Source organism: Metarhizium album (assembly GCF_000804445.1).
Source record: "Metarhizium album ARSEF 1941 chromosome Unknown scaffold_14, whole genome shotgun sequence".
Classification (NCBI taxonomy): domain Eukaryota; kingdom Fungi; phylum Ascomycota; class Sordariomycetes; order Hypocreales; family Clavicipitaceae; genus Metarhizium; species Metarhizium album.
Window position 1 is genome coordinate 178107 of NW_024467588.1, and position 27645 is coordinate 205751.

The 27645-nt window shown below is 55.6% G+C and overlaps 11 protein-coding genes across 11 annotated transcripts; 3 read left to right on the top strand and 8 right to left on the bottom strand.

The window, feature by feature from the left end:
• Positions 1-58: 58 nt before the first annotated feature.
• On the top strand, positions 59-520 carry MAM_05504 (DUF1715 domain-containing protein; the record flags this gene model as incomplete). The annotated part of the gene is made up of 1 exon (XM_040824302.1): positions 59-520. The coding sequence occupies one exon, from the start codon at positions 59-61 to the stop codon at positions 518-520; it is 462 nt and encodes a 153-aa protein (XP_040677627.1).
• A 343-nt stretch (positions 521-863) lies between these two features.
• Positions 864-1523, bottom strand: MAM_05505 (NADH-ubiquinone oxidoreductase; the record flags this gene model as incomplete). The annotated part of the gene is made up of 2 exons (XM_040824303.1): positions 864-1361; positions 1470-1523. The coding sequence occupies 2 exons, from the start codon at positions 1521-1523 to the stop codon at positions 864-866; spliced, it is 552 nt and encodes a 183-aa protein (XP_040677628.1).
• A 614-nt stretch (positions 1524-2137) lies between these two features.
• Positions 2138-2896, bottom strand: MAM_05506 (merozoite capping protein-1; the record flags this gene model as incomplete). The annotated part of the gene is made up of 2 exons (XM_040824304.1): positions 2138-2451; positions 2560-2896. The coding sequence occupies 2 exons, from the start codon at positions 2894-2896 to the stop codon at positions 2138-2140; spliced, it is 651 nt and encodes a 216-aa protein (XP_040677629.1).
• A 2256-nt stretch (positions 2897-5152) lies between these two features.
• MAM_05507 (mitochondrial carrier protein) lies at positions 5153-6374 on the bottom strand (the record flags this gene model as incomplete). Its single annotated transcript, XM_040824305.1, has 2 exons — positions 5153-5931; positions 6011-6374. 2 exons carry the CDS (start codon positions 6372-6374, stop codon positions 5153-5155), a joined length of 1143 nt encoding a protein of 380 aa, XP_040677630.1.
• Positions 6375-7940: 1566 nt separating this feature from the next.
• MAM_05508 (ubiquinol-cytochrome C reductase-like protein) lies at positions 7941-8587 on the top strand (the record flags this gene model as incomplete). Its single annotated transcript, XM_040824306.1, has 3 exons — positions 7941-8056; positions 8277-8439; positions 8492-8587. 3 exons carry the CDS (start codon positions 7941-7943, stop codon positions 8585-8587), a joined length of 375 nt encoding a protein of 124 aa, XP_040677631.1.
• Positions 8588-9331: 744 nt separating this feature from the next.
• MAM_05509 (Ubiquitin carboxyl-terminal hydrolase family protein) lies at positions 9332-12260 on the bottom strand (the record flags this gene model as incomplete). The annotated part of the gene is made up of 5 exons (XM_040824307.1): positions 9332-10366; positions 10426-10588; positions 10646-10752; positions 10816-11541; positions 11607-12260. 5 exons carry the CDS (start codon positions 12258-12260, stop codon positions 9332-9334), a joined length of 2685 nt encoding a protein of 894 aa, XP_040677632.1.
• A 1056-nt stretch (positions 12261-13316) lies between these two features.
• MAM_05510 (DNA repair protein Sae2/CtIP) lies at positions 13317-15535 on the bottom strand (the record flags this gene model as incomplete). The annotated part of the gene is made up of 2 exons (XM_040824308.1): positions 13317-15388; positions 15445-15535. 2 exons carry the CDS (start codon positions 15533-15535, stop codon positions 13317-13319), a joined length of 2163 nt encoding a protein of 720 aa, XP_040677633.1.
• A 1283-nt stretch (positions 15536-16818) lies between these two features.
• Positions 16819-17884, top strand: MAM_05511 (zinc knuckle domain protein; the record flags this gene model as incomplete). Its single annotated transcript, XM_040824309.1, has 8 exons — positions 16819-16867; positions 17028-17047; positions 17114-17148; positions 17203-17216; positions 17271-17285; positions 17341-17474; positions 17547-17682; positions 17739-17884. The coding sequence occupies 8 exons, from the start codon at positions 16819-16821 to the stop codon at positions 17882-17884; spliced, it is 549 nt and encodes a 182-aa protein (XP_040677634.1).
• Positions 17885-19027: 1143 nt separating this feature from the next.
• Positions 19028-20790, bottom strand: MAM_05512 (Acyl-CoA dehydrogenase/oxidase; the record flags this gene model as incomplete). Its single annotated transcript, XM_040824310.1, has 4 exons — positions 19028-19382; positions 19437-19545; positions 19621-19897; positions 19969-20790. 4 exons carry the CDS (start codon positions 20788-20790, stop codon positions 19028-19030), a joined length of 1563 nt encoding a protein of 520 aa, XP_040677635.1.
• A 732-nt stretch (positions 20791-21522) lies between these two features.
• On the bottom strand, positions 21523-24034 carry MAM_05513 (C6 transcription factor; the record flags this gene model as incomplete). Its single annotated transcript, XM_040824311.1, has 3 exons — positions 21523-21787; positions 21874-23748; positions 23874-24034. 3 exons carry the CDS (start codon positions 24032-24034, stop codon positions 21523-21525), a joined length of 2301 nt encoding a protein of 766 aa, XP_040677636.1.
• Positions 24035-25143: 1109 nt separating this feature from the next.
• On the bottom strand, positions 25144-26841 carry MAM_05514 (glycerol kinase; the record flags this gene model as incomplete). The annotated part of the gene is made up of 3 exons (XM_040824312.1): positions 25144-25386; positions 25476-26634; positions 26702-26841. 3 exons carry the CDS (start codon positions 26839-26841, stop codon positions 25144-25146), a joined length of 1542 nt encoding a protein of 513 aa, XP_040677637.1.
• Between the last annotated feature and the right edge of the window lie 804 nt (positions 26842-27645).

Here is a 27645-nt window from a genome sequence, read left to right on the forward strand (position 1 = left end):
ATCTGGCTGGTCTCGCCACAACGGCGCCCGCGCATCCCCATCCTTGCCTTCACCAACCATGCCCTCCACGCCAGACCCCTTTGACCATGTGCTCAACATCGAGGAAAACTTCTACCAACGAGGCTACAGCCAGGGCCTCGTCGACGGCGAGAGAGCAGGCCGCGCAGAAGGCCGCTCCTTTGGCCTGCAGCAGGGGTTCGACAAATTCCTCGAGAGTGGCCGCCTAGCCAGTCGAGCCATCGTATGGGCCAACAGAATAGCCCCCCGGGCGCGGCACAGTCAAGCAGAGGGGCCCGACGGCTCCGAGGCGCAGGACAACGGCAAGACGTGTGCGTTGCCCCCATTGCCCACGCACAACCCAAGGCTGGACAAGAATGTAAGAATGCTGTACTCCCTGCTTGAGCCGGATACACTGTCGACCGAGAATACGGACGAGGCTGTTCAGGACTTCGACGACCGGGTCAAGAGAGCGCAGGGAAAGGCCAAGGTTGTAGAAAGGATGGTTTCCACGAACGCATGATGGGTCCTCGATTTCCCTGTTACATGGCATACATGATGAGCTATCAAGACTATCTATCTATCTGGCGTTGAGTACACAGTGCGGCGGCGCAATCTCGCTCGAGCAGAAACCGCGTTGGGATTTACCAGGGCATCAGCTTTAAAGGGCTCGGAGTGTTTGTTTGAATTCTCAATCACAAAGGAGAGCGGTTCCATGACACCTTCGTCAGGCTGCACCGTCTCTATGTACAAATAAGTTTCCTCTTGCGACGCCATCTATGCAAAAGTCCGGCAAGGGTATCTACAAACAAGTTAGCAAAAAGGAACAAAAAAAAAAGGCCACGGAAAACACTACACGTCATCACTCACCCCTGGGGATATGTGTTCTCCTCAGTCAACTCATACTTGTGCACACCCCACGAGCCAGAAGCGAGGCTCTGGCCGCTGGGCAGCGGCGGAAATCCGCCCACAAAGATATCCTTGCCGCCGTTCTTCTCGAGGCACTTGGCCAGGCCCGTCTCGCCCTCCTGCTTGGCGGCAACGAGCTGCCTCTCGCCCGCCTCGCCAATCAAATCAACCTTGGGCGCTGCGGCGCTGCCAATCGTCAATAGACTAGCCACGTCGGCCTGGTTGACGACGCTCAGCTTGGGGTAGTGGCGGCGGTGGTCGCGCTTCCAGTAAGGATTGTCGGCGATGTCGCCGGCCGGCAGGGTGACAGGGTCGTCGTAGGCCATGGGGTCGTTGCTGCCGGGTGTAGGATTGCGGTAGTACGGGTTCAGCGTGACACCATTGGAGCGGTTGGGGTCAATGGAGAGGGCCTTGCGGATGGACTCCCACACGCCTTTGGACTGGACGGTTTGTTTCTATCGCGAGCAGACGATGTTAGCATGCTTTCCACCGGGGTCGGGTTGGCGGCGATTGGCGACCGATTGGCAGGATAGCATCCATTGAGGCCGGTGCTGGATGTGTACCTTTGCGATGGATACAACGCCTCCGGCAGCCTTGGCTACCGCTTGAGCCGACATTTTGGCGTTGCAGTGAATCGAGTGCGATCGCTGGGGTGAGGTTGACGATTGACGGGACAGACGAACCTTTTGAGGTTGGATATGCGGTTGTGATGATTGGGTGCTAGCCCGGGCGGGCCGGTGTTTTGCCGACATTAACCCAACCCCGTTGAGCCCCCTCCCAAAGACAAAGACGTTGTAAACCAGACAGGAATCAATTAAACAAGGTGTGTTAGGTCGAGGAAGCTAGTGATTACTGGGGCGATTCCCCAACACCGTCGATGGGTCGCAGTTGGGGGTTCATGATTAACATCTTGAACTGAGAAATTCACGATGACGGCGGAATTGTTCTTCTCCTTGACCAGGCATCAACGGGACCTGACCATTCCACGCGCCGCATCACTCAGCAGGGTTTGCCAAAACAAACCGGAAAGCAACAGAAACAGAACCAAATTCAAAAAATAAAAACTCGCTTGCTATTCCTGCCCTGACAACATGTCACAACTCGTCGGTACAATCCAAACCGTCAAGCTCTATCCGTCCCCCGTTGACTACAAAACCGTGTAACCCACACCCGGAAATCACCAGCAAAGTCCCCAGACCCAGAGCGTACCGCACAAAGCAAAAATAGCCGACTACTTCTTCAGCTCGTCAACCAAGGCCTTCACTCTCTCCACCGTTCCGGCGGGACTACCCGGCTGGGCAACAAGCACCTTGCCCTTCTTGTCAACCACAAAGACGCCGCGCTGCGTACCCTTGGGCTGCTTCTTCAGCCCAATGGCAGCGATAAGAGTTGCCTGCGGATCGCAGAGCAAGGGGTAGGGAAGCCTCTGCTTCTCCTTGAAGGTGGTATTGGCCTTGGGCGAGTCCGCGCTGAGGCCGTAGATGGCGAGGCCGCCGGCGGTGAGGGGGACGTACGAGTCGCGAAAGAGGCAGGCTTGGTTCGTGCCTGGAGAGGGATACGTCAGCGGCGTCGACATGGAATGAGGACAGAGGCACGCGGTCAGGCTTGCGCGGCGGACCCGCGATAGGAAGAGGGGGGGGAGCAAATGCTCACATCCGGGAGTAGAAGCCTTGGGATAGGTGAAGAGCACGACGCCGCTTCCGCTCTCCTCGAGCAGTTTCCTCAGCGTGGTCGTACGGCCATCATTAGTCTGGACCTCTCCGCCGAAACCATCCAGGTCGATGACCTGGCCGACAGCAATCTTTTTGCCAGACGGCGGTGTCGCGGCGGGCGCAGGGGGAGGGGCGGGCTTCTCGTCTTCCTTCTTTGGCGCAGACTCTGGCTTCTTTGCCTTGGCAAGCCTGGCGGCCTTGGTGGCGGCCTTTTTCGCGGCGGGCGCAGGGGCAGGCGGTGGCTGCGGTGCCTTGCGTTTGCGCAGTTCGACGGGCATGGTGGGCTCTCTCTCGGCAAGTGGCTATGCTGGCCGGCTGGCTTTCAAGGGCATGCGCTGCATGCGCAAAGGGCATGGGGAGGCAGAGGAGGTGCGAGGAGAGAGTGAAGGGGGGCCGGATGGGAGAGAATCGAGCTTGCGCCGGGTTTTTATACGCGCGCGGCAATGCAAGCAGAGGCTGCGTGCGCGGGGAGCCAGAACTACCGAGAGAGGGAGAGACTGAGCAGTGGGCAGTGGGCAGTGGGCAGTGGGCAGTGGGCAGTGGGCAGTGAGCAGTGAGCAGTGAGCCAGTGCCGGGAACAGGCGTTGATTACCTGCTCAAGTACGGGGTGCTTCCTACTAAGTACCTTCTTGGGCACCTCGGGCTGCCTAGGAACCTGCTACCCAAGTACTTAAGTAAGTAGGCAGGTACCCAAGTTAAGTAAGTACTTACTTAGTAGGTGCCTGTACGCCCCTGTAATCGAGGACTTCAGAACCATCATCACAAGACAGGTCAAAAGCTCTCATGAGCTGGCCAAAAGTCTGCCAAGCTGTCTCGCCAGAGCTGATGAGGCTGGGGACCGGTCCCGAGAATACCTCTCCGCGCGATGTTAGGTGCTTGTTGGTAAGTAAGTAGCCAAGCCAACGTGGAAGCGAGCCACCAGCTACTTGCGACATCTTCTCCTTCAACAGCCGGCCACATGCGCTCGCTGTCCCGGACCGCCTGCCCTCGCGGCCAATCGCTGTGCCTGCCGGGGGAGGCGCTTGGAAACTTGACCCCAGATGTCCAGTCCAGTCCCGGCTCTCGGAAAGCCTGCCCGCGGTGATGTCAAGTGCTGGGTGTGATGTGATTCTGGTGCGTGCGTGATGCCTGCAGAGAGCCCGGACCGCCGGAAGACCAGGCCACCTCAAGCCCGCGCAAAGATTGAACCTGTGGCGAGGAAACAACATGCAAACACACCTCTCCGACCACACGGCCGCATCAGCCATCAACTTGGTGCGCCCGCCGTGAGCAGTCGCCACGGCCCATGGCCAGGGAGTAGTAACTGCAAGTCCAAATCTGGGTCGGCCGGGCAATGTTTGTCGCTGTACTCCGTGCGCACGGCGCTTGTTCGCCTTTCGCAGCGCGCCGGGGCAACCCTAACCCTGCCGCGCCGCCTCGTGGTTGGGAGAACGGGCGCGGCGCCACGGCATAGCAATCAATCCTCCCTCTGCAAAGCTATTGAAGCCTCGGAGCAGAGCAGAGCAGAGCAGAGCAGAGCTCGACAGCACGGCGCCGTGTCGCTGTCGCTCACCCAAGCGAGCCTGCAAACCATCATTTTCGGAAACAAATAAACAAGTAAATAAAAAACCAGGCTCCCGCGCCCCCTCGCAGTTTCACCGCCTGCCCCTTCGTTATTCCATCCCCACCAGACCGGCCGACGTCGCGAGCACGTCCATCGCCAGCATCGCCAGCATCGCCAGCATCGCCAGCATCGCACAACATCGCACAACATCACCCAGATGCGCGGCTCACATCATGGACCCTCGCGTACGTCTAGCCCGCTCTGACCCAATTGCGCACACTCTCACCCTCGGTAGAAGTTCATGGCGCCAGTCGCGGCCTTCACAATGGCAAGCCTGTTATTCGTGTACGCCGTCCCCCGCACGCCAGTGGCCGTCCCGCAGGCACCGTGTATTCGTCTGACCAAGTGTAGGTATACGAGGTCATCCATAAGAGCCGCCAGGAGGGAGTCAGGTCGGAGATAGCACATACACGCATGCGGCCCAGACGGAAAGGCACACGTATAGAACCCAGGTCATGGCTGCATTGAAGACAAAGACTCCCATGCTATGTATGTACAGGTAATTCTACACCGTGGCCTACCCAGTTGCTTCGCCCCTCCGCCCTCCCCTTCCTCGCCCTGGGCTCTCCGCCAAAGTTGTCCTTGTCCGTTGTTTGGAATAAGGAGAAAACACATCCAGATGAAGGCTTGTTGTGACCAAAAAAAACGTGCCGCGAGACAAACAACAAAAAAAAAAAAAAAAGGGGGGGGGGGCGAGGGAAGGGATATATTTTGCTCCCCATAAACCGGATTCGTCTATACCTACAACCATTTCCACGTGGGGGTATCTCGGGCTCGGCTCGTATCAAACAGCCCACATCTGATAAATATGTATATATGGTATGTATATGTTGAGGGAAAAAGATGGGACATGTGCTCCCAAGGTCGGTAGGGAGGGCTCAATGCGGATTAATTTCTTTCAAGGCGGCCCGAGTTGCGCCTCGGTGCCCACTCACTCATGGCCACCTCTCGTTTCGTATCCGTGGCCTTTGGCCCTGCCTTCTTCCTTTGCTCGGTGAAGAAATCTCATGACGTATTCGTATGTCAGCATCGTGACCGTGGCCGCAGGCACAGCGCGCATCATGTTGGTCCCCAGCCCGGCGTAGAATGCCCTCCAGCCTTCCTCCCGAAGGATAGTCCTGAATGTCATGACGATGCCGCGATACTTGCGGCTGTCCGTCGCGGAGTTTTTGGCTGGACTCGGTTCAGCGATGCCCAAACCCTGCAAGAACTGTTCTCCGGCTACCGGCCGCCGCTGGGTCTGCAGGCGAGTTCGAATGACCTCGTGGGGGTAAGTGGCGCTGCTGGCCAAAATCTTGGAGAGCACCGATGCCGAAAGAATGCCAAACCAGTGTGCTTCTCCTGCGCCCTCCCCCATCCCCCGGCCGGTGAACTGGGTCTTGAGATACTCGTACGTGGGAAACTGGACAGCCACGTGCGTCAATCCGAGGAGTGCGGGCGTGAGACCGGAGTAGAACGATACCAGCCCTTCAGACGTGTACATCTTCCGAGCAGCATCGAGCGTAGATCGATAGTGCCACGGATGGTTCAGCGTCGGTCGGGCAGTCGGGGTGTTGCCGGGCTTCGGATACATGTAATGCGCATGATCTCGGGCCGGCGACTGGCTCTGTGACATGAGCCGGGTTTTGATGACCCATATCGGATTAGTGACGATGGTGCTGCTGGCACCGGCGACAATAGAAGACCAGAAGTTGACCAGATGCGTGTTATCTGCAAATCCCGTGTCAGTATGAGACGCACAACTCTTGATCGAGTCTATTTGAACGACTTGGATGGCGGGGAAACCTACCGGAATACTGGGCCATCCAAACCTTGCTCTTGTTGTAGACGGTAAACCAGACTGCCCAGGTGGGCAAGTATCCCATGATAATCGGACCCAGGCCACGGTACATGCCCCGAATGCCCTCCTCCCTCCAGATCACGCTGGCTGTGCCGACCAGCCCATTGTACATCCTCGGCTGTCCCACGTGGCGTCCATCCTGCAGCACTCTATACACACCCTGTGCCTGAAGCTTCGTCTTGATCACGTCAAGGGGACAAGTGACGACCCCCGAGGTAAATCCGCCCACGGCACCGGCAACGGCGTTGAAGTGCGAGTCGGAGGCGGAGGCGGCCCATTTCTGAAGGGGGGTCAAGGCCCCGGCTTGGTGCATTGGAAAATCGGCCGAGGGTCGATATGAGGCAGTTGCATGTCCTGGTGACGACGAGACCCTGCCTGGCTGGGCAGACTGGTCGTGCGACATGCCACTTCCTCTCGTGGCCTTGCCGTGGGATGGTCTCCTGCCGTTTCCACCCGCTTGCCGTTTGTACGCAGAACTGCAGCACGGGGCACGGCGAGCGGCGAAAATGCAACGAGAAGCGTAGCCCGACCCGGAGGGGACGTCGGAGGGGCAAATCCTGGATTCTCTGACTTGGCAAAGGCTCGGAGTCCCCCTCCCCGAGCGGTTCGGAGCCGCGCCTTGTGTGCGTATCCAAGGAGTGGCGGTGTCGCTGGGAATTCACAGGCCGACGGGGCCAGGGCCAGGCCAGGTTCAACGGCGACGTCGGACGTCGTCCAACTCCAGCGAAGAAGGCGGCGGAAGCGAATAGCAGCAGAGACGGTGTCGGTGCCTGAGAGCCGAGGGCCTCGCGCTTGAACCATTCGAGCCGATGCCGGTTTTCAAAGGGACTGGCGGATACTGCGGGGAACGAAGCGCAACGCTCCCACTCGCAGAGACCGTATCCCACCTAGCGGACAGCCGCGGCCATTGGCCTTTTGGGACGAGTTGACGGGGAAGGGTCGGGAGACAGGCGACGGCAGTGTGCTGAGAACAGGCAAGTTTTTCTCGGTATGGTGGTGCGGTGCGTGGATGGCAGAAGGGGGGGGGGGGCTGCTTAGAGCGTGGTGGACTCAACAAATGTTGTCGAGGTGAGGTCAGGGCCGTCTGGTGGGCTGGCGGGCTGGTGGGCTGCTGAGTCGTATGTACATCTGTAAGTACACCGTCGGCCGGCGAATGAGGGCTGCAGCCTGCCTCGGACGGCAGCACTGGAGACGGGCTCACAACGCAGGCCAGTGTCAACGTCGAGTCTTGACGGCCAGCGTTGATTGAGAGCTGCACCGGTTCGGCTGCTCGTCAATCACGCGCGCCGGCCAGTCACGGCCTGTGCACGATATCAATTGGCCTTTCTGATGCTTCGAGGTACTCGGCACGCCGGCCCCGCCTCGCCTCACCCTGACTGACAGGCACAGGCGCCGTGATGTCACCGATGTTGCGCCTTGCACGTGCTCGGCATCGCACTTGTCGGGCAATGCTCACCTCGAGTTTCTTACAGCCGGTCATGTCATGGCGCAAATACCGCATCCTACACGGCTAGAATGTCGTTCGAAACACGGACTGCACGAAAGGTCACGGCGAATTGCGAAAGAACATTAAAATAAAATATAAATTACATCGCCGCCAATAGTACTGCGTTGCGTTGCGGTTGTGACGCTGCTACCTACCCATCAGCAGCCCGAAACGTCCGTAACAAACGGTCAGTCTTGAAGTCACGTGCTGAACCGTTTCCCGTCTCCCCAAGCCGCCAAACGGAACCTCGTCCACCCACTCACGTGATATTCCGACCCGGCCTCCTCCCCCAATCATCGTCGCCGCATTTACGCGCATGCCGGGGCAAAAAGAAACGCAGCCCAGAAACTCGCACCTGTACATCTCCAAAGTCAACCAGCCTCATTGCCCATCATGAGCGGCTACTCCCTGGCCCCCTTCATCCTCCGCCGCCCCTGGCTGGCCAGGGCTATCATGCCCGCCGCGAACTGGTACGCCAATGCTGCCGGGTACAAGCAGCTCGGCCTGAGGTAGGCAACAAGTCCCCCGACTCCAACGAACCACCGTCCCCTTTCCAAACTCGATCTTGCCTGATGGAAACATTTCCTCCCGCAAGGTTGGGAACAGAAAACAAAAGCATTGCGCCAAGGCACCAATAGGCCTCCAATGGGCAGTGCAGACAGTCGCTTACCGTCACGAGTCGCGCACGCACAACCCTCGGAAGGGAGCTGATCACGCAATGAACCGCAGATACGACGACCTCGTCGAGGAGGAGCGCGAATCCACCCAGATTGCTCTCAAGCGCCTGTCGCCCAAGGAGTCGTACGACCGCATCTTCCGCATCCGCCGCTCCGTCCAGTGCAGCTACCAGCACAAGCTACTCCCCAAGGACCAGTGGACCAAGCCCGCCGAGGTGCGTTGCTCGCCAACCCGCGCGAGGCGTCTACGTCGCTAACGTCTGCCAGGATACTCCGTACCTGCGTGACATCATCGCCCAGGTGGAGGCCGAGCTTGCCGAGAAGGATGCCCTCGACTCCATGACCGTCACGAAGCGAGCCTGAGGGCGGGCGTGGAGCGCAGAGGACGGAAGAACAGGTGTTGTCGAGGAGGGGGAATATAGAGAGTGGGTAGATTAACGAACCCGATAGACGGTGGTTCTGCAAGTTGAACGGACCTGGCTGTCGAGTGTACTCTTACCCTGTATACATGTCTAGTCGAAGAATACATTGTCATTCGTGTATAGTATTCACCGTGCCGTCTCCATCAATATTGCTACGAAGAGGACAATCTGCCAGGGACATGGACAAAAGTCTATACGTGTCGGCTGGCACGCATACGCCACCCAGTCCTCGGCCATGCTCCAACCCATCGTCAGTTCAAGAGGGCGATTTGTTTCACGGCGCCGTATTCCTCAGTCAGCGTCTTCGTCAGGTCACAACCAGGACCTTGCGTACATAACCTGCGCGATATCATGGTCGCTTCACAATAATTACCATTATGACGGCTTTCCGCCCACGTGCCACGCTATCTTACACCTCACTCCCTCGCACGCCAAGCCAAGGGCAGAGCGACGCCATAACACCCACCTGTTCATCACCCCGATGCCGGGCGTGCCTTGTTTAGCACTATGCTAATAGATTCATTCATACAGTCCCCGCCGTCAGAACCTAAGTACAACAATGCAATGCACCTTTTTACATATGGTGTGTGCTCCTTTTTTGTTGCGACATCACTTGCCGTCCCCTTTTCATATCCTCGCCACGCCGCTCGACGCACACAGGCCCCATGTTTCTGTTCCTCAATTCTTACATGCGTTGATAGAACAACAAGTAAGCCACCTTGTTGTCCTTGATATTGTCTTTGGTCTGTCTGTCCTTTGAGGCTCCGCTGCTGCCGTTAACTATGCTGCTCCATCTCTTGTTTCCGCTGGCCGAAGTTGTGACCTGTTTCCAGCCATCCTCGTCCCCAGAGTCTTCGTCGAGTATTGCGCCAAAGCGATTGGCAGAGGAGCTCGCGGATACCGACTGCTCCTTGCGGGTGTCCTTGGCTTCTCCTTCGGCTCCACTTCCGGCAGCCTCTTCGCTGCGGATTCGTCGCAGTAAGGTGTCGTCCAGGCGAATCCACTCCTGGTCGTCTTGTCGACGCACATCAACGGTGTAGTGGCCTCCGCTGGCGTTCTTTCCATGATGATATACAACACTAATCAATTTATAACGGGGCATCGGGCCGTCACCAATGTTTTGCCGGCGCTGCCTGGAGAGAGCCTCACGCGGAATTTCGAGCTCCAGGGGGTATCCGATGCTCTTCCAAATCTTGATGGTGCCATTGGCTGTGGCATCGAACTGGAAGCGCTTTAGGTGCAGAATAAGAACTGGTGGCAAAGACTCGATAAAGACCTGTTTGGTGGCGATGACATCCTTGCCCCGAGGTGAATTGAAGTCCCCCTGAAGACGCTCGGGTCTAGTAAGCCCTCTGAGTGCATCTACAACGTTCCGCACATCGGCTGAGCCAATATCCAGTTGTAGTGGTTGGTAAGGCTCCGTGGTAATAGAATCCTTGAGCCCGGGGACCCGGAACTCGGATCGTAAGAGTCCACCAAAGATCTTTGTTATGGGCGAAGATGTGTTTGATCCCGATGATCGACTGACTGCGGCCTTCTGCTTGCGGCCAACCTCAAGCCAGTCTCCCGAAGACGTGACAGCTTCATGGTTGGCGGAGCCTTCGTCTGGAGCTGTCTTGGCTTCACCGGGAAGGGACTTGTTCATCACAAGGGTGCATTCATCATCCAGAGACTGTAGAAGGAAGCCAAGAAATTCCTCGGCATCTTGCTGGTGACCACGCTAATGTGTATTAGCAAAGGTGTAAATTCAAGAACTCTTGAACTTGGGGCTATACGTACTCTCATGCTAGCGAAGCGTGGAAGCTGCCGTATGGCTTCGTAAACGAAATCTGGCGTGAAGGGTTCGCCATAAAGCTCAAAAACTGGAGGCTTCAAAGTGTTGCGAAGCTGCTCAGAAGACGACGCAGATGCAACTACCTTGAACTCCTGCAAAAACATGATCCTTCATCCATTGTTGTTAGATACTGATGGGGACCGAGAGGAGCGGCGTCTTCCTTACATTGCATCTATCAGAGGCGTTTCACTCTTGAAGCTGTGAGCAGCTCTCTTGCTCACTTGGTCGAGAAAATCGTAGAAGGGAGCGCAAAATATGAGGACTTGCAACACCTAGTAAGATTGGTCAGTAGTGAATAACCGCAATGACTGACGCAGCCCTGGAGAACGACATACAGAGTTCATGTAGCACATGTTGCCCGTGTTGACGAGGCCGCGAGGCTCAATTAATGTAGCTTTTTCAGTGCGGTCAACGCTGAAAGATCGGATGGCTTCCCCTAAATAGCTCCTGTTTGCCTGGGAGAAATTGGATCCGGGGACAGCTGGCAAGCCCTCGACCGCGTCGCCATTGACTGAAGACCCAGGCTTAACGCCGTCCATGGCTGTCGCATTCTGGGCAGCTGGCTTGGAAAAGAGGTTTGCCCAGCTGGTTGGTGCAGCTTTGACTGGAGGCGCTGGTGCAGTAGTTTGTTCGCCAGTCGCGCCATCCTCCACGACAGTGACACTTGGGGTATCCTGAGAGGGCCCCTCCCCATGTGCGGTCCCATTGACGGCGTGTCCGTTCGTGATTTTGCCGTGAGACATCTCAGTCACTTCCTTGGACAGAGAGGGAATCGCATCATGAGGTGCGGTTGGGGATTGGCGAAGAGTCGACTCTGCAGGCGAATCGGCATGGGCCGCCACGGCAGGCTTAGAGCAAGACTCCATCGCATCGTACGCAGATGGCTCAGCCTCTGAAGATACCGTGTTAGGCGCTGTAGCAGGAGTTGATTCGACAACAGCTTCAAGGTGTTCGGCGGGAGGTGAAGCCGCATATTCAGTAGAGGGGAGTAGCTTCTTCTTTGTTCGCGAGCGACGAGAACGTCGAGGGAACGGAAGATCAGGCCTGGATAACCATGGAAGCTGGTTTCATGAGTAAGTTTGCCAACAAGAAATTGGCCCTATCGGCCTACCATGGCAGGACTTACCGGGGGTCGGAAAGGCTGTGGCTCTGGCAGAACGACAGGCTCTGGAGCGACGACAGGCTGCTCTGGCACGACGACAGGCTCCGGCACGACGACAGGCTCAGGCTCCGGCACGACGACGGGCTCTGGCACGACGAAGGGCTCTGGCACGACGACGGGCTCAGGCTCCGGCACGACAGGCTCCGGCACGACGACAGGCTCCGCAGGCTTCGCTGGCTGAGGAAGTTCTGTAGGCTGCGGTCGAGGTTGCCATTGCGAAGGAGCGCCTTCAGCAGTTTTTGGGGTGGGAGGCGTCTGGGGAGTGGCCATCTGCGATGAATGGGTCGACGACGGAGTATGCGGCGGCATCGAAGCAGGTGCTGGAGGAGGTTGATAGGGCGTCGCGAGATTCGGTGACTGCTGGGCTGCGCGAGGATAGTTCGGAGGGACGCTGACGCCCACCATGGGAGCGTATTGATGCATGGCTGGCGATCTTCCATAGGTCTGGTAGGGCACGTATGCCGGCGAAGGCATATTCATCGGCGGCAGGCCATAATACTGCTGCTGCGGCGCATAAGACATGTAGTTGGGATATATCGGCGCCATGTGCTGGTGGTATTGCGGCATGTACTGAGGCTGCCTTCTCCGGGGCCCCCCAGAGCCGGGACCATTGGCCATGTCGACGGCTGGTATGCCTCCTGGTCCTCCTTGTGTGTTCTGCCCAGCCGGCAGATGGCGGTTACTCATCCTGCCGGCCTGGGATGTTGATTGATGGCGGGAGTCGCAGCTTTGGGCGACACCCGCATCGACTGTCGCCTGGAACAGCCGTCGCGAAGGGCTTGGCCGTTACCGGCTCTCCAGGTCTCGAGTTTGGAGGGAAGGGCTCACGATGCTCCTGTGGAGGCGGAGAAGAACGAGTCACGGCAAAGGCCGGACAAGGCGGCAGACTGAGCTGGAGCTTGGCAAACGTATGCGCAGATTAAGGGGGGGCTGGAAATAATGGCCGCCGCGCAAAGATACACAAAAACGGGAGTGCGCAAAAGGGGAAATTATGATTAGAGGCCGATACGCAATACAGACGAGTGGACAGCCGGGGCGAGATGATGATGCAGACGGGTGAGAAAATGCGATGGTCTGGAGGAAGGTTGTGGAGGCGGCCGGAATTTTTGACGTTCAAGGATGCAAGTGTGCGAGCAACGAAACATTTTTTACCAGTTTACGGAGTAACAAAGCGCGGCGCAGCGCAGACCCCCGCTAGACTACTCCGTACTCCGTGCTCCGTAGACCTTTGGCAACGCCTCCCCTGTCAGAAGCCACCGTCTCGGACGGTTTTTCCCTAGTTCCGATGCGAGCGAGGAAATGTTTCTACCCGCGTCCCCACGCTGCTTACCAAACCCGGTCCCCGGTCCACAGCCTCTAGCACTGTGCTTTGCAGCGGGGAGCCGGTCGCATCATCACATTGTCCACCCGACCAAGCAATCGTGTTGTCTTGTTGGCCAGACGGAATTGCAATGCCCGTCATATTGGCCCGTAATGAACACCTGCGGGCACACAATTCGATACCTCATCCATCACCAGACACAATTGCGCGGCCAAAGGCGCGACGCCCTGTGAACCGTTATGCACGACATGTTGTTGTCTCGCTTCTTCTCCATTTGCAGCAAACAGCTATACACAGAGGGCGCCTCCAAGTTGTTGTTCCAAAGGGGTACCCCAGAACGCTTGATTCATCCATCACTCATCCTTGAATATCCATCTGCCGCCAGGTCGCGTGGCTTCTCGGTATCGCTCTGCAACGGCTCGTCTCATTCTTTTTGCTGCTTCCTCTCTGTCCGCCTCCAGTTGCTGCGTGTCTGGAAAGTTGGCATCCCAGAAGCCCGGGGGCGACTGCATGCGAGAAAATTTATGCCGATGCTTGCCATACTTATTTGCCAATTCCTGCGTCTTGGCTTCGATCCAGACTTCCATCCGTTCGTGCTTATCCATCGATGCTAGCCGGTACGAAAAGTCCCCTAGATACTCTTCCAAAAGCTTTTGCTCCTCTTGTCGCTGCGCGCTTGTTAATGGCGGGCTGGGTCGTTGCGAAATGGCAAAGGCCCTAAACTCTTTGCCGCAGCAGTGCATGTCTGTGCAGCCCGGCAAACATGCCCTGTCGCCCCTATCTCTTACTACTTCGGTAAAGGCGAAGTCGTGGCCTTCATTAGCACGCGGGTTGACTTTGAAATCTTCTAAGCAAAGTTTCGAGAGTGGTCTGTGTCTTAACGACCTGGAGTCCTCGCGGTTTGTGGCCTGCCGCGGTGGCGCAGAATTGCCGCCTTGCGTCTTTGCTTCGGAGACGGGTTTCAGGCTCAAAGGCCGTTTAGCTGGAGTTGATTTACTGGATACAGGTCCATCCTTGTCAAATGGAAGCTGTCGCCGTCCTGGGATGTTAAGATCCGCGTTGTGAGCTGACGCCTCGAGCACAGGCCTTTTGGATAGTCTGGATCCAATGATCTTCTCATCTTCTGGCTGCGCGGGGGGGTCATTGAGCAAAGCGTCTAGCCTACTCTTAGTAGAACATACACTCGGGGATTTAACTTGTTCAATGAACGGCTGGGTACCGTAGCTTGCACCCTCTTCAGCTAGACTTTCTATCGTCATATTGAGTTCGGCCCAACGATCTTTTCGCTGAATCTTGACTGGAGCCGGTCGGGTTGTTCGTGCATTTACACATAGGGGCATCAGAGCTGACGATTGCCGAGGAGCTGTGGTGGTTTGCGGCTGCTTTTGGGCTTCGGGATGAACTGGTGTGAACGTGGTAAATTTAGAACGGGGAGTTATTTCAGATTGTGGTCCGACTTGCTGCAATAACTGACGCTTCCTCGGTGTTTGGATTTTCTTGACAATGTCCCCCAAGTCGATGCTCTCTTGCGTGTGTTGCACCGGCGAAATCAACATTACTGGGCTTGAGCTGCCGGCTATTTCGGTTTTGATTTTAGGCACGACAGCTGTTACAGGGTTGACTTCATTGCGTTTGCGCTTCCTAACTTCTCTCTCGGAAATAATCTCTAGAGTGTCAGAAGACTGCTCTTCTTTCATCACCGCTTTCTCACTTTCAGAAAGGGCCGCAAGCACCGGAAGAGGCTGGGAGATGTCGTCTGAAGCTTCGCCCTGGGTTGTTTCGGAGTTTGCATACGGTCCTTCAAGCGCTTCGCCAGTCGGTCTCGGCGTTGACGTGAGCTCTGGAAGTTGAGGCTCGGCTTCTTCGGGCCCTCCTTGAGACATGAAGCTGAGAGAAGGGTTGGGGATTTGTTCATCGGCTTCCAAGGCTGTTGATGTCGGTATTTCCATTGGCTGAGCCTTCTGGTCCAAGATCTGTATACTGTATTGGTTTTCGGCGGCTTGTATTTGTTCCATTAGATGTTCGGAATGCTTAATCCATCTGTTTCTCTCATCTTTTCTGCGCTGTAAAGCATCCTTGGCTGTTTTGAAGTTGGCAGACAAGGCGTGATATCTCCGTAAAATCCTCGAGCAGTCTCGACATGGCGGGGTACCACTTGAGGTACATGTCGAAGCCTTGTTGACACCAGTCCGATCATCGGTGGAAGAACGAGTGGTTTCCAGCGCTTGGTCAAGTAGTTTTGTGGTCAAAGACGCGGGAGTTGAACCCAACGTTGGAACTGGCGGCCGTAACTTGGCAAGCTGCCTTCGTAGCTCTTCATTTTCAGCCTCCAGCCTCGACACGATGTCTGATTTCTCGGCACGTCCTTCTTCTGCCGCCCCGGATGTCTCAATTCGACTCTTTTCTAAACTGCGCGCCTGCGCCTCTGTGTACGGAATTAGTATCTAATTAGCTTGACGATGGCATGTGCCAGTAGCTTACCGGCAGCCAAATCCCTGCCAATCTGGTCGCACACATTTGATAAAGCTTCGAACAGGGCCGGACGACCTTTTTCAAACCAGGAAGCCGCCATAAAGAAAGTCCGATGGCATCGCTAGCCCTGCGGGGGATGAATTATCAAATATTGGGAGGCAGAATTGTTCCTGGCACAGTGCTGAACGCGTAGGTAGGCAGATGGAGACACGCCACTCAATCCGCATTCACGTGATGGGACCGCGGAAGGTAAGTCGGGTCGAAGGCGAAGCCCGGCAACAAATTGAACATGAGGTGCAACAAGGCTCCGCTACAATGCTCAAATGGGTTGAACAGAATGACCCGTACCCGTTGATGCGCGGCCAAACTGGTTGTGATGCAAACTCGATGACGAGGTGCGCACTGCGCGTTAGATGTGGTGGGGCTTGGCCGGGGCCACCACAGCTGTGGCAAGGCACAAGACCAGGCACATGCAAGCTCAGCCTCCAGTCTGATCTGGAATTTGGGGCTTTACAGGTGCCACCCAGTCAGTTTGCAGCTGCTGCCAGCTGGACGGCCAAGACTCAATAGCATGACTTCCACCTCAATTCAAAATGTCTCAAGTGCCAGTCTTTTATTGCACGAACATGCGTTCTGATTTCAACTCTGACACGGGATCGGGATTTCTTCTCCTCATCCAACCAAGATCACGCACCCCTTATCCGCATTTGAATTCCGCACGATACCAGGACGTCTTGTTCGTCTCGTGACCATCCCCAGACCGTCTCGAGCAAGTGGTGAACTCGTCGGCATCCATCCAAGCAAGGCGAGGGAGGACCGACCTGTCGGCTGTCTTATCTTACTTATCCCCCAAGCCGACCGCCCAAAACAACAGCCTTGCCCCGCTTTGGCTGAAGGCGCCACTCAATCATCGCCAAGCGCCTGTCCACTCTGGGGTCTCGCTGGTAGCTCTCCTTCCGACCTGTACTCCGTACTCCGTTTGCTCTTTTCTCTGGCACGGTAAAAAAAAAACGAGCCCCGCTAAACCACCAGCGTTAACGCCAAAAACTTTTCCTATTTTCGTTCTCACCACTTCAGAATTGCATTCGACGTATCGATATATCACCGATCAATTGACGATTCTTCGCTAACTGCACCTCTTTTTGCCCTCCCATTGGTATGTATGCGCTCTTGTAACTTCCGCACGCACTTGGGCCCGTTGTTCGACTATCGTTGGAAGGCAACAACGGTTTCGCCTGCCCGTATCTCTCGCCACGCCACCACGGTTTGGCCCATTTTGAATTTGATCATTTGCAATAGCCGCCAGGAGGACGGTGACCGCTGACGTCGTAGTGCCAGTTCATCAATCGCAAACATCCTTCCTTTTCAACCGACCTCAGAAAGATGGATTACTCTGCCAATACCGGAGCTGCTCGTGGAGCCTGCTACTCTTGTGAGTCTCAAATTCTTACGAGCGTCGTCTGGCTGCTCAATCTTGTATCATGTGGACCAGACCGCCACACCGTGGCCCCTATAGTACTACTTCAAGAGATGTCGCGGCAATCGATGGTGAAATTTTTTGAGACGAACATGGCTAACGTTTTGAGGCGCAGGTGGCAACCCTGGTCATCAGGTATGAATGATGATCTCTCATCAGCCCAGACGTGCCAACTGGTGGGAACTAACGTGTTGCCGCCAGGCCCGCGACTGCCCTTCCAAAGGCCCTGCTAAGTGGTAAGTGAGATTGACCAAATCTTATTAATCGATTGCGCTAATATGCAACCATAGCTACAACTGCGGAGGTATGCTTGCTGCCCATGACGGTGTTAAGAGAAGATGTACTAACTTCAGTTTAGGCGAGGGTCATATGAGTGAGTGACGGGCCGCTTGACAACCTCTACCACCTGCAACTACTGACTTTGACAGGCCGAGACTGCTCTGAACCCATGAAAGAGAACAAGTCCTGCTACAAGTGTGGCCAACCTGGTCACATTTCTCGCGAATGCCCTCTGGGCGGTGCTGGAGGCGCTAGCGGTGCCCAGTCTACTGAGTGCTACAAGGTAGGCCTGACAAGAGTCTACGCTTATCCCAACTACACATGTTTCATAAGTTTTTTTAACTGATGAACTCAGTGTGGCGAGATCGGCCACATTGCCCGCAACTGCTCCAAGGCTGGCGGTTCTTATGGCGGTTCCTTTGGCGGCGGCTATGGCGGCGGCGGCACTGGAAAGACCTGCTATTCTTGCGGTGGCTATGGTCACATGTCCCGTGAGCAAAGTGCTATGGAGAAAATTCCTCGGCCAAGTTACTAATGCGCCATGTAGGGGAGTGCGTTAACGGCATGAAGTGCTACAACTGCGGCGAGTCTGGACACTACTCTCGTGACTGCCCCAAGGAATCGTCCGGCGGCGAGAAGATTTGCTACAAGTGCCAGCAGGCTGGACACGTCCAGTCCGCCTGCCCTAACTAAGATGATGGACATGTCGAGGCACCGTGGCCTAGAGGTCCTCTCAGTTCTTTGTGGATCGGAGAGGAAGTTGGCGTGGCAGCTCCATGATACCCACGACGAATTTCGTACTCTTTTTTTTTATTTGACTCTTGCAAAGGTTAAATGTTCCTACCCTCTCAAAAAAAAATTCCTATCATCTCGGTTTCATTTTATTTATCACGGAAAGATGGCAACCCAGGCAAACATGAAAAGTACTTTCCCCTTCGCATCATATGATATCCACGACACCAGGTTCTAGTCGGGTCGGGTCTTGTTCGACATTGAGTGTTGGTCTCGAGGACAGATGAGAATGGGTCATATATGCATATGTATATGTATGGACTTGGTATTTCGGACGATGGCTTGACGGGAAATGTCGACGTTGGGATCTGAAGGTTGAAGTTTCTCCATTCTCCCAGCTTACCTGCTATTGCAAGAGCTGGTCTTACTTGGCGACACGCCGTGGCAGATTATGGTATCGGACGATGAGTATCAATCAGACTTGAAGAATTTGCGAAGTGGCTCAGCTTCAAGTGGTCTCAAAGTGGGCTGGCATCTATCTCTTTGACAAAGGATAGAGTGAGAGAGAAGACAGACCAGAAGGTCGACAAGTGGATAGTGAGAATAAGATGCCCTGCGTTGATGAAACCTATTGTGTCAACTCGAGGCTGCATGTGTGCGCAAAAGCAGCTCTACGAGTTCATTTCGCACAAAATGTGCTCGCATACGTGTGGTCTGCGTTGCATGCTTCATGGAGAACAGCGTATAACAAAACTGGTTCATACTCTGCACACGATGCGGCACGTCAGTCCGACCTGTGCGCAGAAGTGGCGTTCTGCCCGTACACCAAGACCAAAGCTTGAGGGACTCTGCCGAGCGGTGACGAACATGAGACGGAATTTCTTCAAGTCGTTTCGCATGGGGAGATCAGGTAGGCGCTGAGGTTGGCAAGGTGTTTTGGTTCCCAACTCCCGTTCGTTCGACGACGCCTGGTTGACGTGTCATTCATTTCAGAAGAATTTCCCAACTACGTTTCCCATTTGAGCGGGTGCATATTTCGCGTGTTGACACAACAACTGGCAGTGACAAACAAAACACGGCCAAACTATCCACAACCTCGTCAATTTACAACATTGCCTTGGGGAAGTTCTTGTAAACCTGTCTGACGCCCAGATCTGACAAGATCTCTTCACTACCTCCGAGCACAGCATCAAATTTATAGGTCCTATGGAACATTTCGATATGTTTACCCATGCCAGTCTGCGTCAGTCCACGGCCGCCCCAGATCTGGACGGCCTCGTCGGCAATTTCGTGTGCGGCGCGGGTGGTGCTCATTTTTAGGAGACCAATCGGCCCGGCGAGGTGTTGGGCCTGCTGCTCGTACGGCATGTGGCACATTTGGTACGTAATCGTCTCGAGCCATGCGTGGTTGGCTTCGACGAGGGCAATCATCTTGGCGAGCCTGATGCGGGTTTGGGGGCTGATTAGATGTGCATGACGCGGGATGATCACGCATTCTGAAGAAGTAACTCACTTATTACGGATGACGGGCTGGTCGATGAGGCGCTTGCCGAAGACGAGACGTTGGTTGGCCCACTTGAGGCATTCTTCGACAATCATGCGGGCGTTTCGGACGGAGCCGCCTGCGGGGGGGCACTTAGTACGCGACGTTTTCTATCGGGGACGCTCGTGAAGACGGGACGGCGGTGGCGACTCACAGGCCATGGTCCATCGTTCGTGGTTAAAGTTGCTGAGAATAACGCGGATGCCCTTGTCCTCCTCGCCCAGGAGGTTTCCGACGGGAACTTTGACGTTGTCAAAGGTCACGTAGCTGGTGCCGGCGGCGGGGGAGTACGACGTCTTGATGGGCTTGGTCTCGACACCCTCGCCTCTCTCAATTACGACGACGCTCAGGCCCTTTTCTGTGCGGACCCCCGTGACGAAGTAGTCGCAAAAGGTGCCGTTGGTGATCCATTTCTTGGTCCCATTGACAATCTGGACATCGTGTTAGGCGCCTCGGGCCGTGGAGATGGCTTGCTTTGCTTTGGGCAGTGCACCCGACTTACATAGTGCTTGCCATCGGCCGTCTTCTGGGCCGTTGTCCTGAGACCGGCGACGTCAGAGCCGGCAAAGGCCTCCGTGATAGCCAGGCAGAGCTTCTTCTTGCCGCTGAAGACCTGCTCCGCAATGCTCTTCTTCCACGCCTCATTGTTGGCGAAGTTGAGCACGGCGGTCAGGCCAATGGTCATGCCTGCCATGTTGCCGTCCTGGAAGCCTCGGGTCATGGTTCTGGAGAGCTCCTGGGACACAATCATGTCATGGAAGTAATCGAATTCCTCTCCCTTGACAGCGCCATCCATCAGGTCGACGCCATGGAGATGCTTCCCGGGGCCAAGTCTCATGTGAAGAATTCCCTTCCTGCTCATGAGTTCAATCATGTCCTGGCTGATAAGCCGCCCCGTGGTCTCGCACTCTTGGGCCTCTGGGAACAGGTGCTCGTCGGTGAATTCGCGCAAGGCCTTCTGCAGACGACGGTGGGAGTCGTTGTAGTACGGGTTCTTGAAATGCCGGACCAGCCACAACGGCTCAGCGTAGGGAACAGGGCTGAGGTCGCCGGGTTTGGGGACAATGACTTGCGGCTTCTCGCCCCTGATTGTGCCGATAGCAAGATCAGCGTATTTGGCAAGGACTTCTTGCCGATGGAGGTTGTAGAAGGCCGTCGTGGCATCTTGTCCGGCGACCTGGTGCAGGACGCTCTCCCCTCCAGGGTGGGCAATTACGAATTCGGACAGGTCGTAGACAATGCTGTCGATGACGCACCAAAGTGAATCCTCTGTGGTGTGCTCCCGCACCTCATCGCGGGTGAATGTCTGGGCTGGCGGGACCATTGTCAACGCCTCACATTTGATCTCTTTGGAAATGGGTCTTGTTTTCGGCTTGTCGTGCCTGTCACGAAGGGGTGACCGCAGGCTCTGGAAGTTTGAAGAAGCCCTTCCCCTTGGACACAGGATGGTGGGACTTTGATGAACAATGGCTTGGTGATGAGGAGGAGTAGTCGAAGCCGAAGCAGGGTTTTGAAAAGATGCTCTAGCCAGCGAAATACATCGACGACGGACAACTTACCTCGGTCTTTGGTGGGGACGCGATGTTCGTACTGCTGAGCATTGGCCCGATTCTGATTGGCTGCATTGCATGGATGACGGCGCATCGTCTTAACCTGCCGATGCCGCCTTTCGTATCAGATGAACAAGAAAAAATGAAACACTGTAGCAACCGCAGGGATGTTCAATAGAATGCACACTGAAGCTAAAAAAAAGGGGTGACACATTTGTAGATTTTCATTGCAAGCTCGCTTGATGATAAGGAGGAGTAGTCGAAGCCGAAGCGGGGTTTACGGGTGTGTAGGGTATGCGGTTTCATGTCGGGCTTGCTTCTTTTTGTCGGCTGAACAAACGACACAAAAGCCCAAGTACGAGTGCGAGTCCTGCAGCCAAACTTCTCACGAAAACTAGTCAGTCATTTCGTGCATCTGTTCAACTTCAATGGATGAATTTTTGTGCTCATTCCGTGTGCGGCACTCCATCCTTGGCCAAATTAGGCAACTACTGATTTCATGATACTCAATACCCCAGCCAGTCTGACTCGGGATCAGGCGCCGCTCCATCTCTTGATGCATCACTTCCCATGTTCACCAGTCCCTGGACATGATAGACTTCTGTTTGACCGTTCTGGCTCGTGGATTCCAGGCTCAGGATTTTCGGAAAATTGAAGAAATCAAAGACGTCGATATTATCGAGCTCATTCAGCGCGACAGGATGGGACGACGTCTTGTCTAGTCCTGTTTGGCGGGTGGCAGCTGTCAGGTTCACCAAATTATGAGCGCTCCTATCGCGAATTTCCATCAGTTCTGCACGTAGGTAGAATGGTGACTGTCTCAAACTCGGCTGAGAAAAAAAAAAACAAATACTGACTTTCTCATACCACCAAAGCTTGCGACTCCTTGCCGCTCTCTTCGCACAACTCTTGCAAGGATTCTGGCGTATGTGTTTGCAACCTCCCAGTACTGGCCAACATATCCGAGAATATCGATGAAGAAGTCAATCTTGGGATCTACTGGACAACCAACTGTGGCGGCGTGAACAATGAGCAGCCGAGCCGCAATCCACAGAGCAAACGCAAAGGGGGGACCGACAAGATCCAGACCGTTGGCCTCGTAAACGTCTTGTGTGATGTCCCTCAAGCTTTGAACCGCCGATAGACATCTCTGCATGGCATAATACGACGGCACAAATATATGTGATCGGACGGTCGGATACGCGGCAGACGAGTGCAAGCGCACCACGGCGGTGACATACGCACTATGCAGCATAAACCAGTTGGCCACCCGACTGGCCGGATCCGAGTGGCACAAAGCTGAGATTCTGCTGTATTCGCTTGGTAAGCTCTGGAGCCAGTTGTCCAGGGCTGAATCCAGGGACCGGTAGGCGTTGCGCCACGCACTCATTTCAGCCGAAGAGGTGACATTGACGGGCCTTTTCAAAAATTCGTGAATCTTGCTAATAATCTTGAGGACTTGGCAGTGATACGAGAAACTACCCAGATTCTCTGGCTTATTGACAGTGTACCCCGACGATCCCGGATGGTCGGCATCCGTTCTTAACGAGCCCGTTTCCACCGGCACGTTTCTCGAAAACAAGTCATACGAGCAAGGAAGAAGTCGCTTCATCTTGAATTCTTCTAGCATGAAATCGAACTTGGTTGTGGCAATTGTCGCATATCGATCGAGCAGATATACCACCCAGCAGAGCCGCCTACGACTCTCGTCCTCTATCCAGGAGTCTGGCTGAGGTACGACAACTCTCCGGATGGACCCCGTACTCGGTACATCCCCTGCATCCGCAGAAAGATAGATGCTGCTCTCTTCACAGAGATCCAGTTGCTTGATATTCTGCACCAGAACAGACAGCAGATTCCAACCCCGTGGGCCGTTTGATGTTCCCAGCTCGTCCAAAGCCAGGATGACTAAAGCTCGCTGAGCTTCTATGCTGGCATGTTCCATGGCATAAATCATCACCTTGTGCTTTGACACGGCGTAATGGTGAGATCGCATTGCTGAGGACAGCCGGGCATCCTTCAAAAAGCGCAGAGTCGTCGCTACAATTGCGTGGAGCAATATCCTGTCGACTTCGCTCAGAGAAGTCGAGCCAAAAAAAGTACCAAACGTCGTCTTACGGTCAAGGATTGGACACCAGGTATTGCAATTCTTGAAGTAAAGATCAACAAGCGTATAGACGATATCTTGAGGGGGGAAATCTGTGCCCCCTGACAATGAGGTCGAGCCGGAGCGTCCGCTATCCAGTCGGGATGGAGGCGTGAGTGATTCGGCACCAGCAGATGGCAGCGACTGACTGGGAGCAGACGTTACCGACGGAGCACTTGGCTGGGCGTTCTCGGAGCCGTCGCGGCCCTGCCATGAAGGACTCGAAAAGGCAGGGCCTCTGGGCTGTTGGATTGACGTTGCTCGGCATGTTCCAGGCGGTCTTGGACCAGGAGCATCCTGAGCGAACCCGTCCATTTGAACCAAAGCATGGTTGCTGACGGCGGGCGATAGGATCTGCGACTGTGCGCCGTGATCATTCGCGATGTGGTCCTCGACCCGGCGCCACAGAGTCTGGAGGAGAGCGTCCACTCTGTTGACTTTGGTCTCCAGCTCAAGCGTGAAGCCGACGCGACTCCCCGGCTTCTGCCTCTCCAGATAGACACATGTTCTGTTGTGCCGTGCACACCAGGAGCATGCGGGCTCTGCCCTGTCGCACTTTACCTTGCGTGCCTTGCACAACTCGCACCTGATTTGGCTTATGGTCAATCCCGTACGTACACACAAAGAATAAAATCGAGGGAGGAAAAAAGGAAAAAGAGGAAAAAGAAAGAAGGAAAGAAGAGCGGACGGGATGAGGGCGACTCTACGCACGAAGTCTTCTGATATCGCTCTCTCTTCCTCTTCTTTCCGGACGAGGCGGGTCCGTCCTGATGAGTTGCATCATCACCACTTGACCCGCCGTCTTCGTGACTGAAGACCGAGTTGGACTCATCCTCGGCCGTAGACACCGGGACTGCGTGTGTGTCTGGCATTTCAACCCATGACCTAGGACACTCCACAATTGACATTGGGTTCAGGAGAGCAGAGATGACAGAAAGATGAGACGGGCGCTCCCTTAGCCTGCAGCGCCGAGCAGCAGCGTATCCTCTAATGAGGCAGCAGTGTTCGGTATCGAAACCCAGAGCTTGTCCAGAAACGGACTCGACTGTGATGCAGGTAGACCGGTGAGCGAGATGCTGACGAGGCGCGGCGCTGTCGGCCCGAATGGTGCTGGCAGCACTCGGCAGCCTCAGTCCGCCTCCGTGGGAAAATACCGACGAGCTATTTCGCGCTCCTTGATGCTGATGCTCGCCTCGCTGGCGTCCGGCCTTGCTCGGTCTCCTCGGCCGACGCCGACGACCAAGTCGAGAACCACTGCCGCCGTCCCGCTTCGGATGCGTCGCCCCCCTGGGAGTAGAAAAAAGGCCAAGACGATGGATAAAACGCCCGAGGACCGCCACCGCAGGAGCAACGAGGAAGCAGCTGAGCTGACTAGTCAGACTGCGCTTCCGGCCAGTGGCGGATAATAATCCTTCACGTGCGGGGAAACAGACGACAACAGAGGCGCGGTGGCAACAGTGAGCTTCTTTGCAATACGTATTTCGCAGGGAAAAACTTCTTGGTCCTCAAAAGGACCTTGCTCTTGGACAAAAAGTGGCGTCCACTGACATGGTGCCCTGACAACTCCACCAGGATATTATCCTAGGTCGTGGGCCGCTTCGAAGTGCTACTTGGTACAAATCTGACGGGCAAGGTCGACAAATCCCGCACTCCTTCGCTACGGGTGTCACGAGAACATGCAACTATGCTGCTTGCAAGAGTAATGCATGTAGAAAAAAAGCTCCAACGTGGGGAATTGAGCTGGACCAGTGCATAACGCCGCATCGAGAACGTCAAACATTGACAAACCACTGCGTCATCTCGTCATGCATTCATTCTGTATCATACAAGGGCCGCATGACTCGGAGGCGACGGGCCAATGTTGCCAGTCAGCCGGCTCGCGACTTGTCATGTCCACAGCCGCGGTGTGGCGGCCGTCGTGGCAAAGCAAGGACGTGCTATATACGTCAATTCATGTCATGCGTCTCCGGCGGAAAGCAGTCTACGATGTGGTCCAGCCCTTGGTCATCTGGACGGCCTTCTCCCAGCGCTCAAATCTCTTGTTGGCCTCCGCCGCAGTGATGCGGGGTTTGAAAACAGTCTGTCCCTCGGTGTTGACGTCTTTGAGGTCGTCGAAGGACTCCCAGACGCCGGCGGCGAAACCGGCGGCAATGGCGGCACCCAGGGCAGTTGTTTCGCGCATGGCAGGTCGGTTGACAGGGATACCAATGATGTCGGATTGAGTCTTAACGAGAAAACGGTCCGTGTTAGCCAGTGGCTTCCCCTCCAAGCTTGAGAAACCGAATGTACATGTATGTGCTGGGGACAGCTCACCTGCATGATAAGATCAGCATTGCACATGCCGCCGTCAACGGCCAACTCAGAGAGCTTCTTGCCACTGTCCTTGGCCATAGCATCGAGGATGGCCTTGGTCTGGAAGCAGGTGGCCTCGAGTGTGGCACGGGCAATGTGACCACGCTGCGTGAAGGAGGTGATGCCGAAAATGGTCCCTCTGGCATCGTCAATCCAGTACGGAGCGAAGAGGCCGCTGAAAGCAGTGACGAACGTGCAACCGCCATTATCCTCAACCGTCTCAGCCAAGGCGCTCAACTTCGAAGAGGACTCGATGAAGCCGAAATTGTCAACCAGGAACTTGACACTAGATCCAGCGACGGCAATGCTGCCCTCCAGCGCATACATGGTCTTGCCCTCGCCAAAGTCGAATGCGACGGTGGAGAGAAGTCCGTGGGTAGAGATGACGGGCTTGTCGCCAACGTTGTACAGCAAAAAACAGCCAGTACCATATGTGTTTTTGGCCAGACCAGGCTTGAAGCCCTTTTGGCCAACCAAGGCAGCAGACTGATCACCCAGACATCCCATGATCTTGACGCCCTTGAGGCTGCTGGTAGCGAGCGAGCCGTACGCCTCCGCATCAGAGGAGCGGACAATCTGGGGCAGAGCAACCTTTTTACGGTCAATTCGGAACCAGTAAATGAGCTCGGGATCGTATTCCAGGGTGTGAATGTTCATGAACATGGTCCGCGACGCATTGGAGGGGTCCGAGACGTGGACGTTGCGGGCGGTGCCGCCGTTCAACTTGTAGGCCAGCCAAGAGTCGACGGTGCCGAAGGCCAAGTTACCCTTTTCATAGCTGTCCTTGACCTCGGGCACGTTCTCAAGGAGCCACAGAAGTCTGCCGACAGACGCGTACGTTGACAGCGGGAGTCCGCAGCGGGCAGTGAGCTCTCCAGCTCCAATGCGGGATTTGAGGCGGCGGACAATGTCAACGTTTCGAGTGTCGGTCCAGACAATGCCGTTGTACAGGGCCTTTCCTGTGGTCTTGTCCCACACTATCGTGGTCTCACGCTGGTTGGTAATACCAACGGCGACAATCTGCTCACGAGAGTGGCCCTGAGCTTCAAACTTCTGGACAGCGCCGTCGATGCACCGTTCAACGGAGGAGATGATCTCCTCGGGGTCGTGCTCGTGCCAGCTGCCGATGTGTGGTTAGGCATTGGAGCGGCAACGCGTGGAAAGAAGAATGTCCTGGGCCTACTTACCCAGGGCTGGGATAGATCTGCTTGAACTCGAGCTGATGCAGCGCCACAACCTCGCCATGCTTGTTGAAGATGAGGAATCGAGAGCTGGTGGTGCCCTGGTCAATGGCACCGATGAAGGTTTTGGAAGTGCCAGGAGACATGGCTGTTGGCGTGGCGTCTGAATTGGCAAAAGGGACGGCGAACAATGGAAGAGAGAGCCTTCAAAGACCAAAGAGTAACAAAACTGGCAATGCCAAAACCAAGTGCGGCATGAATCACGTAAGCTTGATGCCACGGCTGAAGATTCAAGAGACGATGCGGGGAGCCTGACAGCTCGGGGTGAGACGCGGGGAAAGTGGGAAGGAAATCCGGACCCGACGGGGTATCGAACAGTCAAGCCGGGAGGGAGTGCGAGAGGATGCGAGAAAGATTTTGACGGTGTGCAAGAGGAGGGAGGGAGTAAATACTATCGCCAAGGAGGCTCAATAGTCGCCCGCGCAGAGTGTAGACCAAAGCTCGTGAGTCGCGACCTGGTTCGGAGTAAGGACCTCGATTGGGCGGGAGGCGAATGCGGAGACGCCTCACGCCGGCCGAACTAGAAGGACTGGCGTGACCTCTGGATGCCCGCACGAAGAATGGCGTCCTCGGCTCCGTCCCCGCCGCAAGCCATCTTCGCTTGGGGCGGCATGGCGCGCGCTGACAAAAATCGACTGCGCCAGGCACTTTTGCGCGATGGGTTCATGCTCGTGATCAAGAAGGTGCTCACTGCTGAGTCAGCAGGCGGCTGTTCAGTGAAAAGACAAGGTGCTGTTCGGCCTTCTCGGTCAGTCGGTCAGTCGGTCAGTCGGTCAGTCGTTCAGTCGGTCAGTCGTTCGTGTTCACAGACGAATGGCCAGAAGCTCGCCAGGCCCGCAGACCAGTCACATTAACCACTACACAAGCAAGAACTCGCCACGGCAATCCTG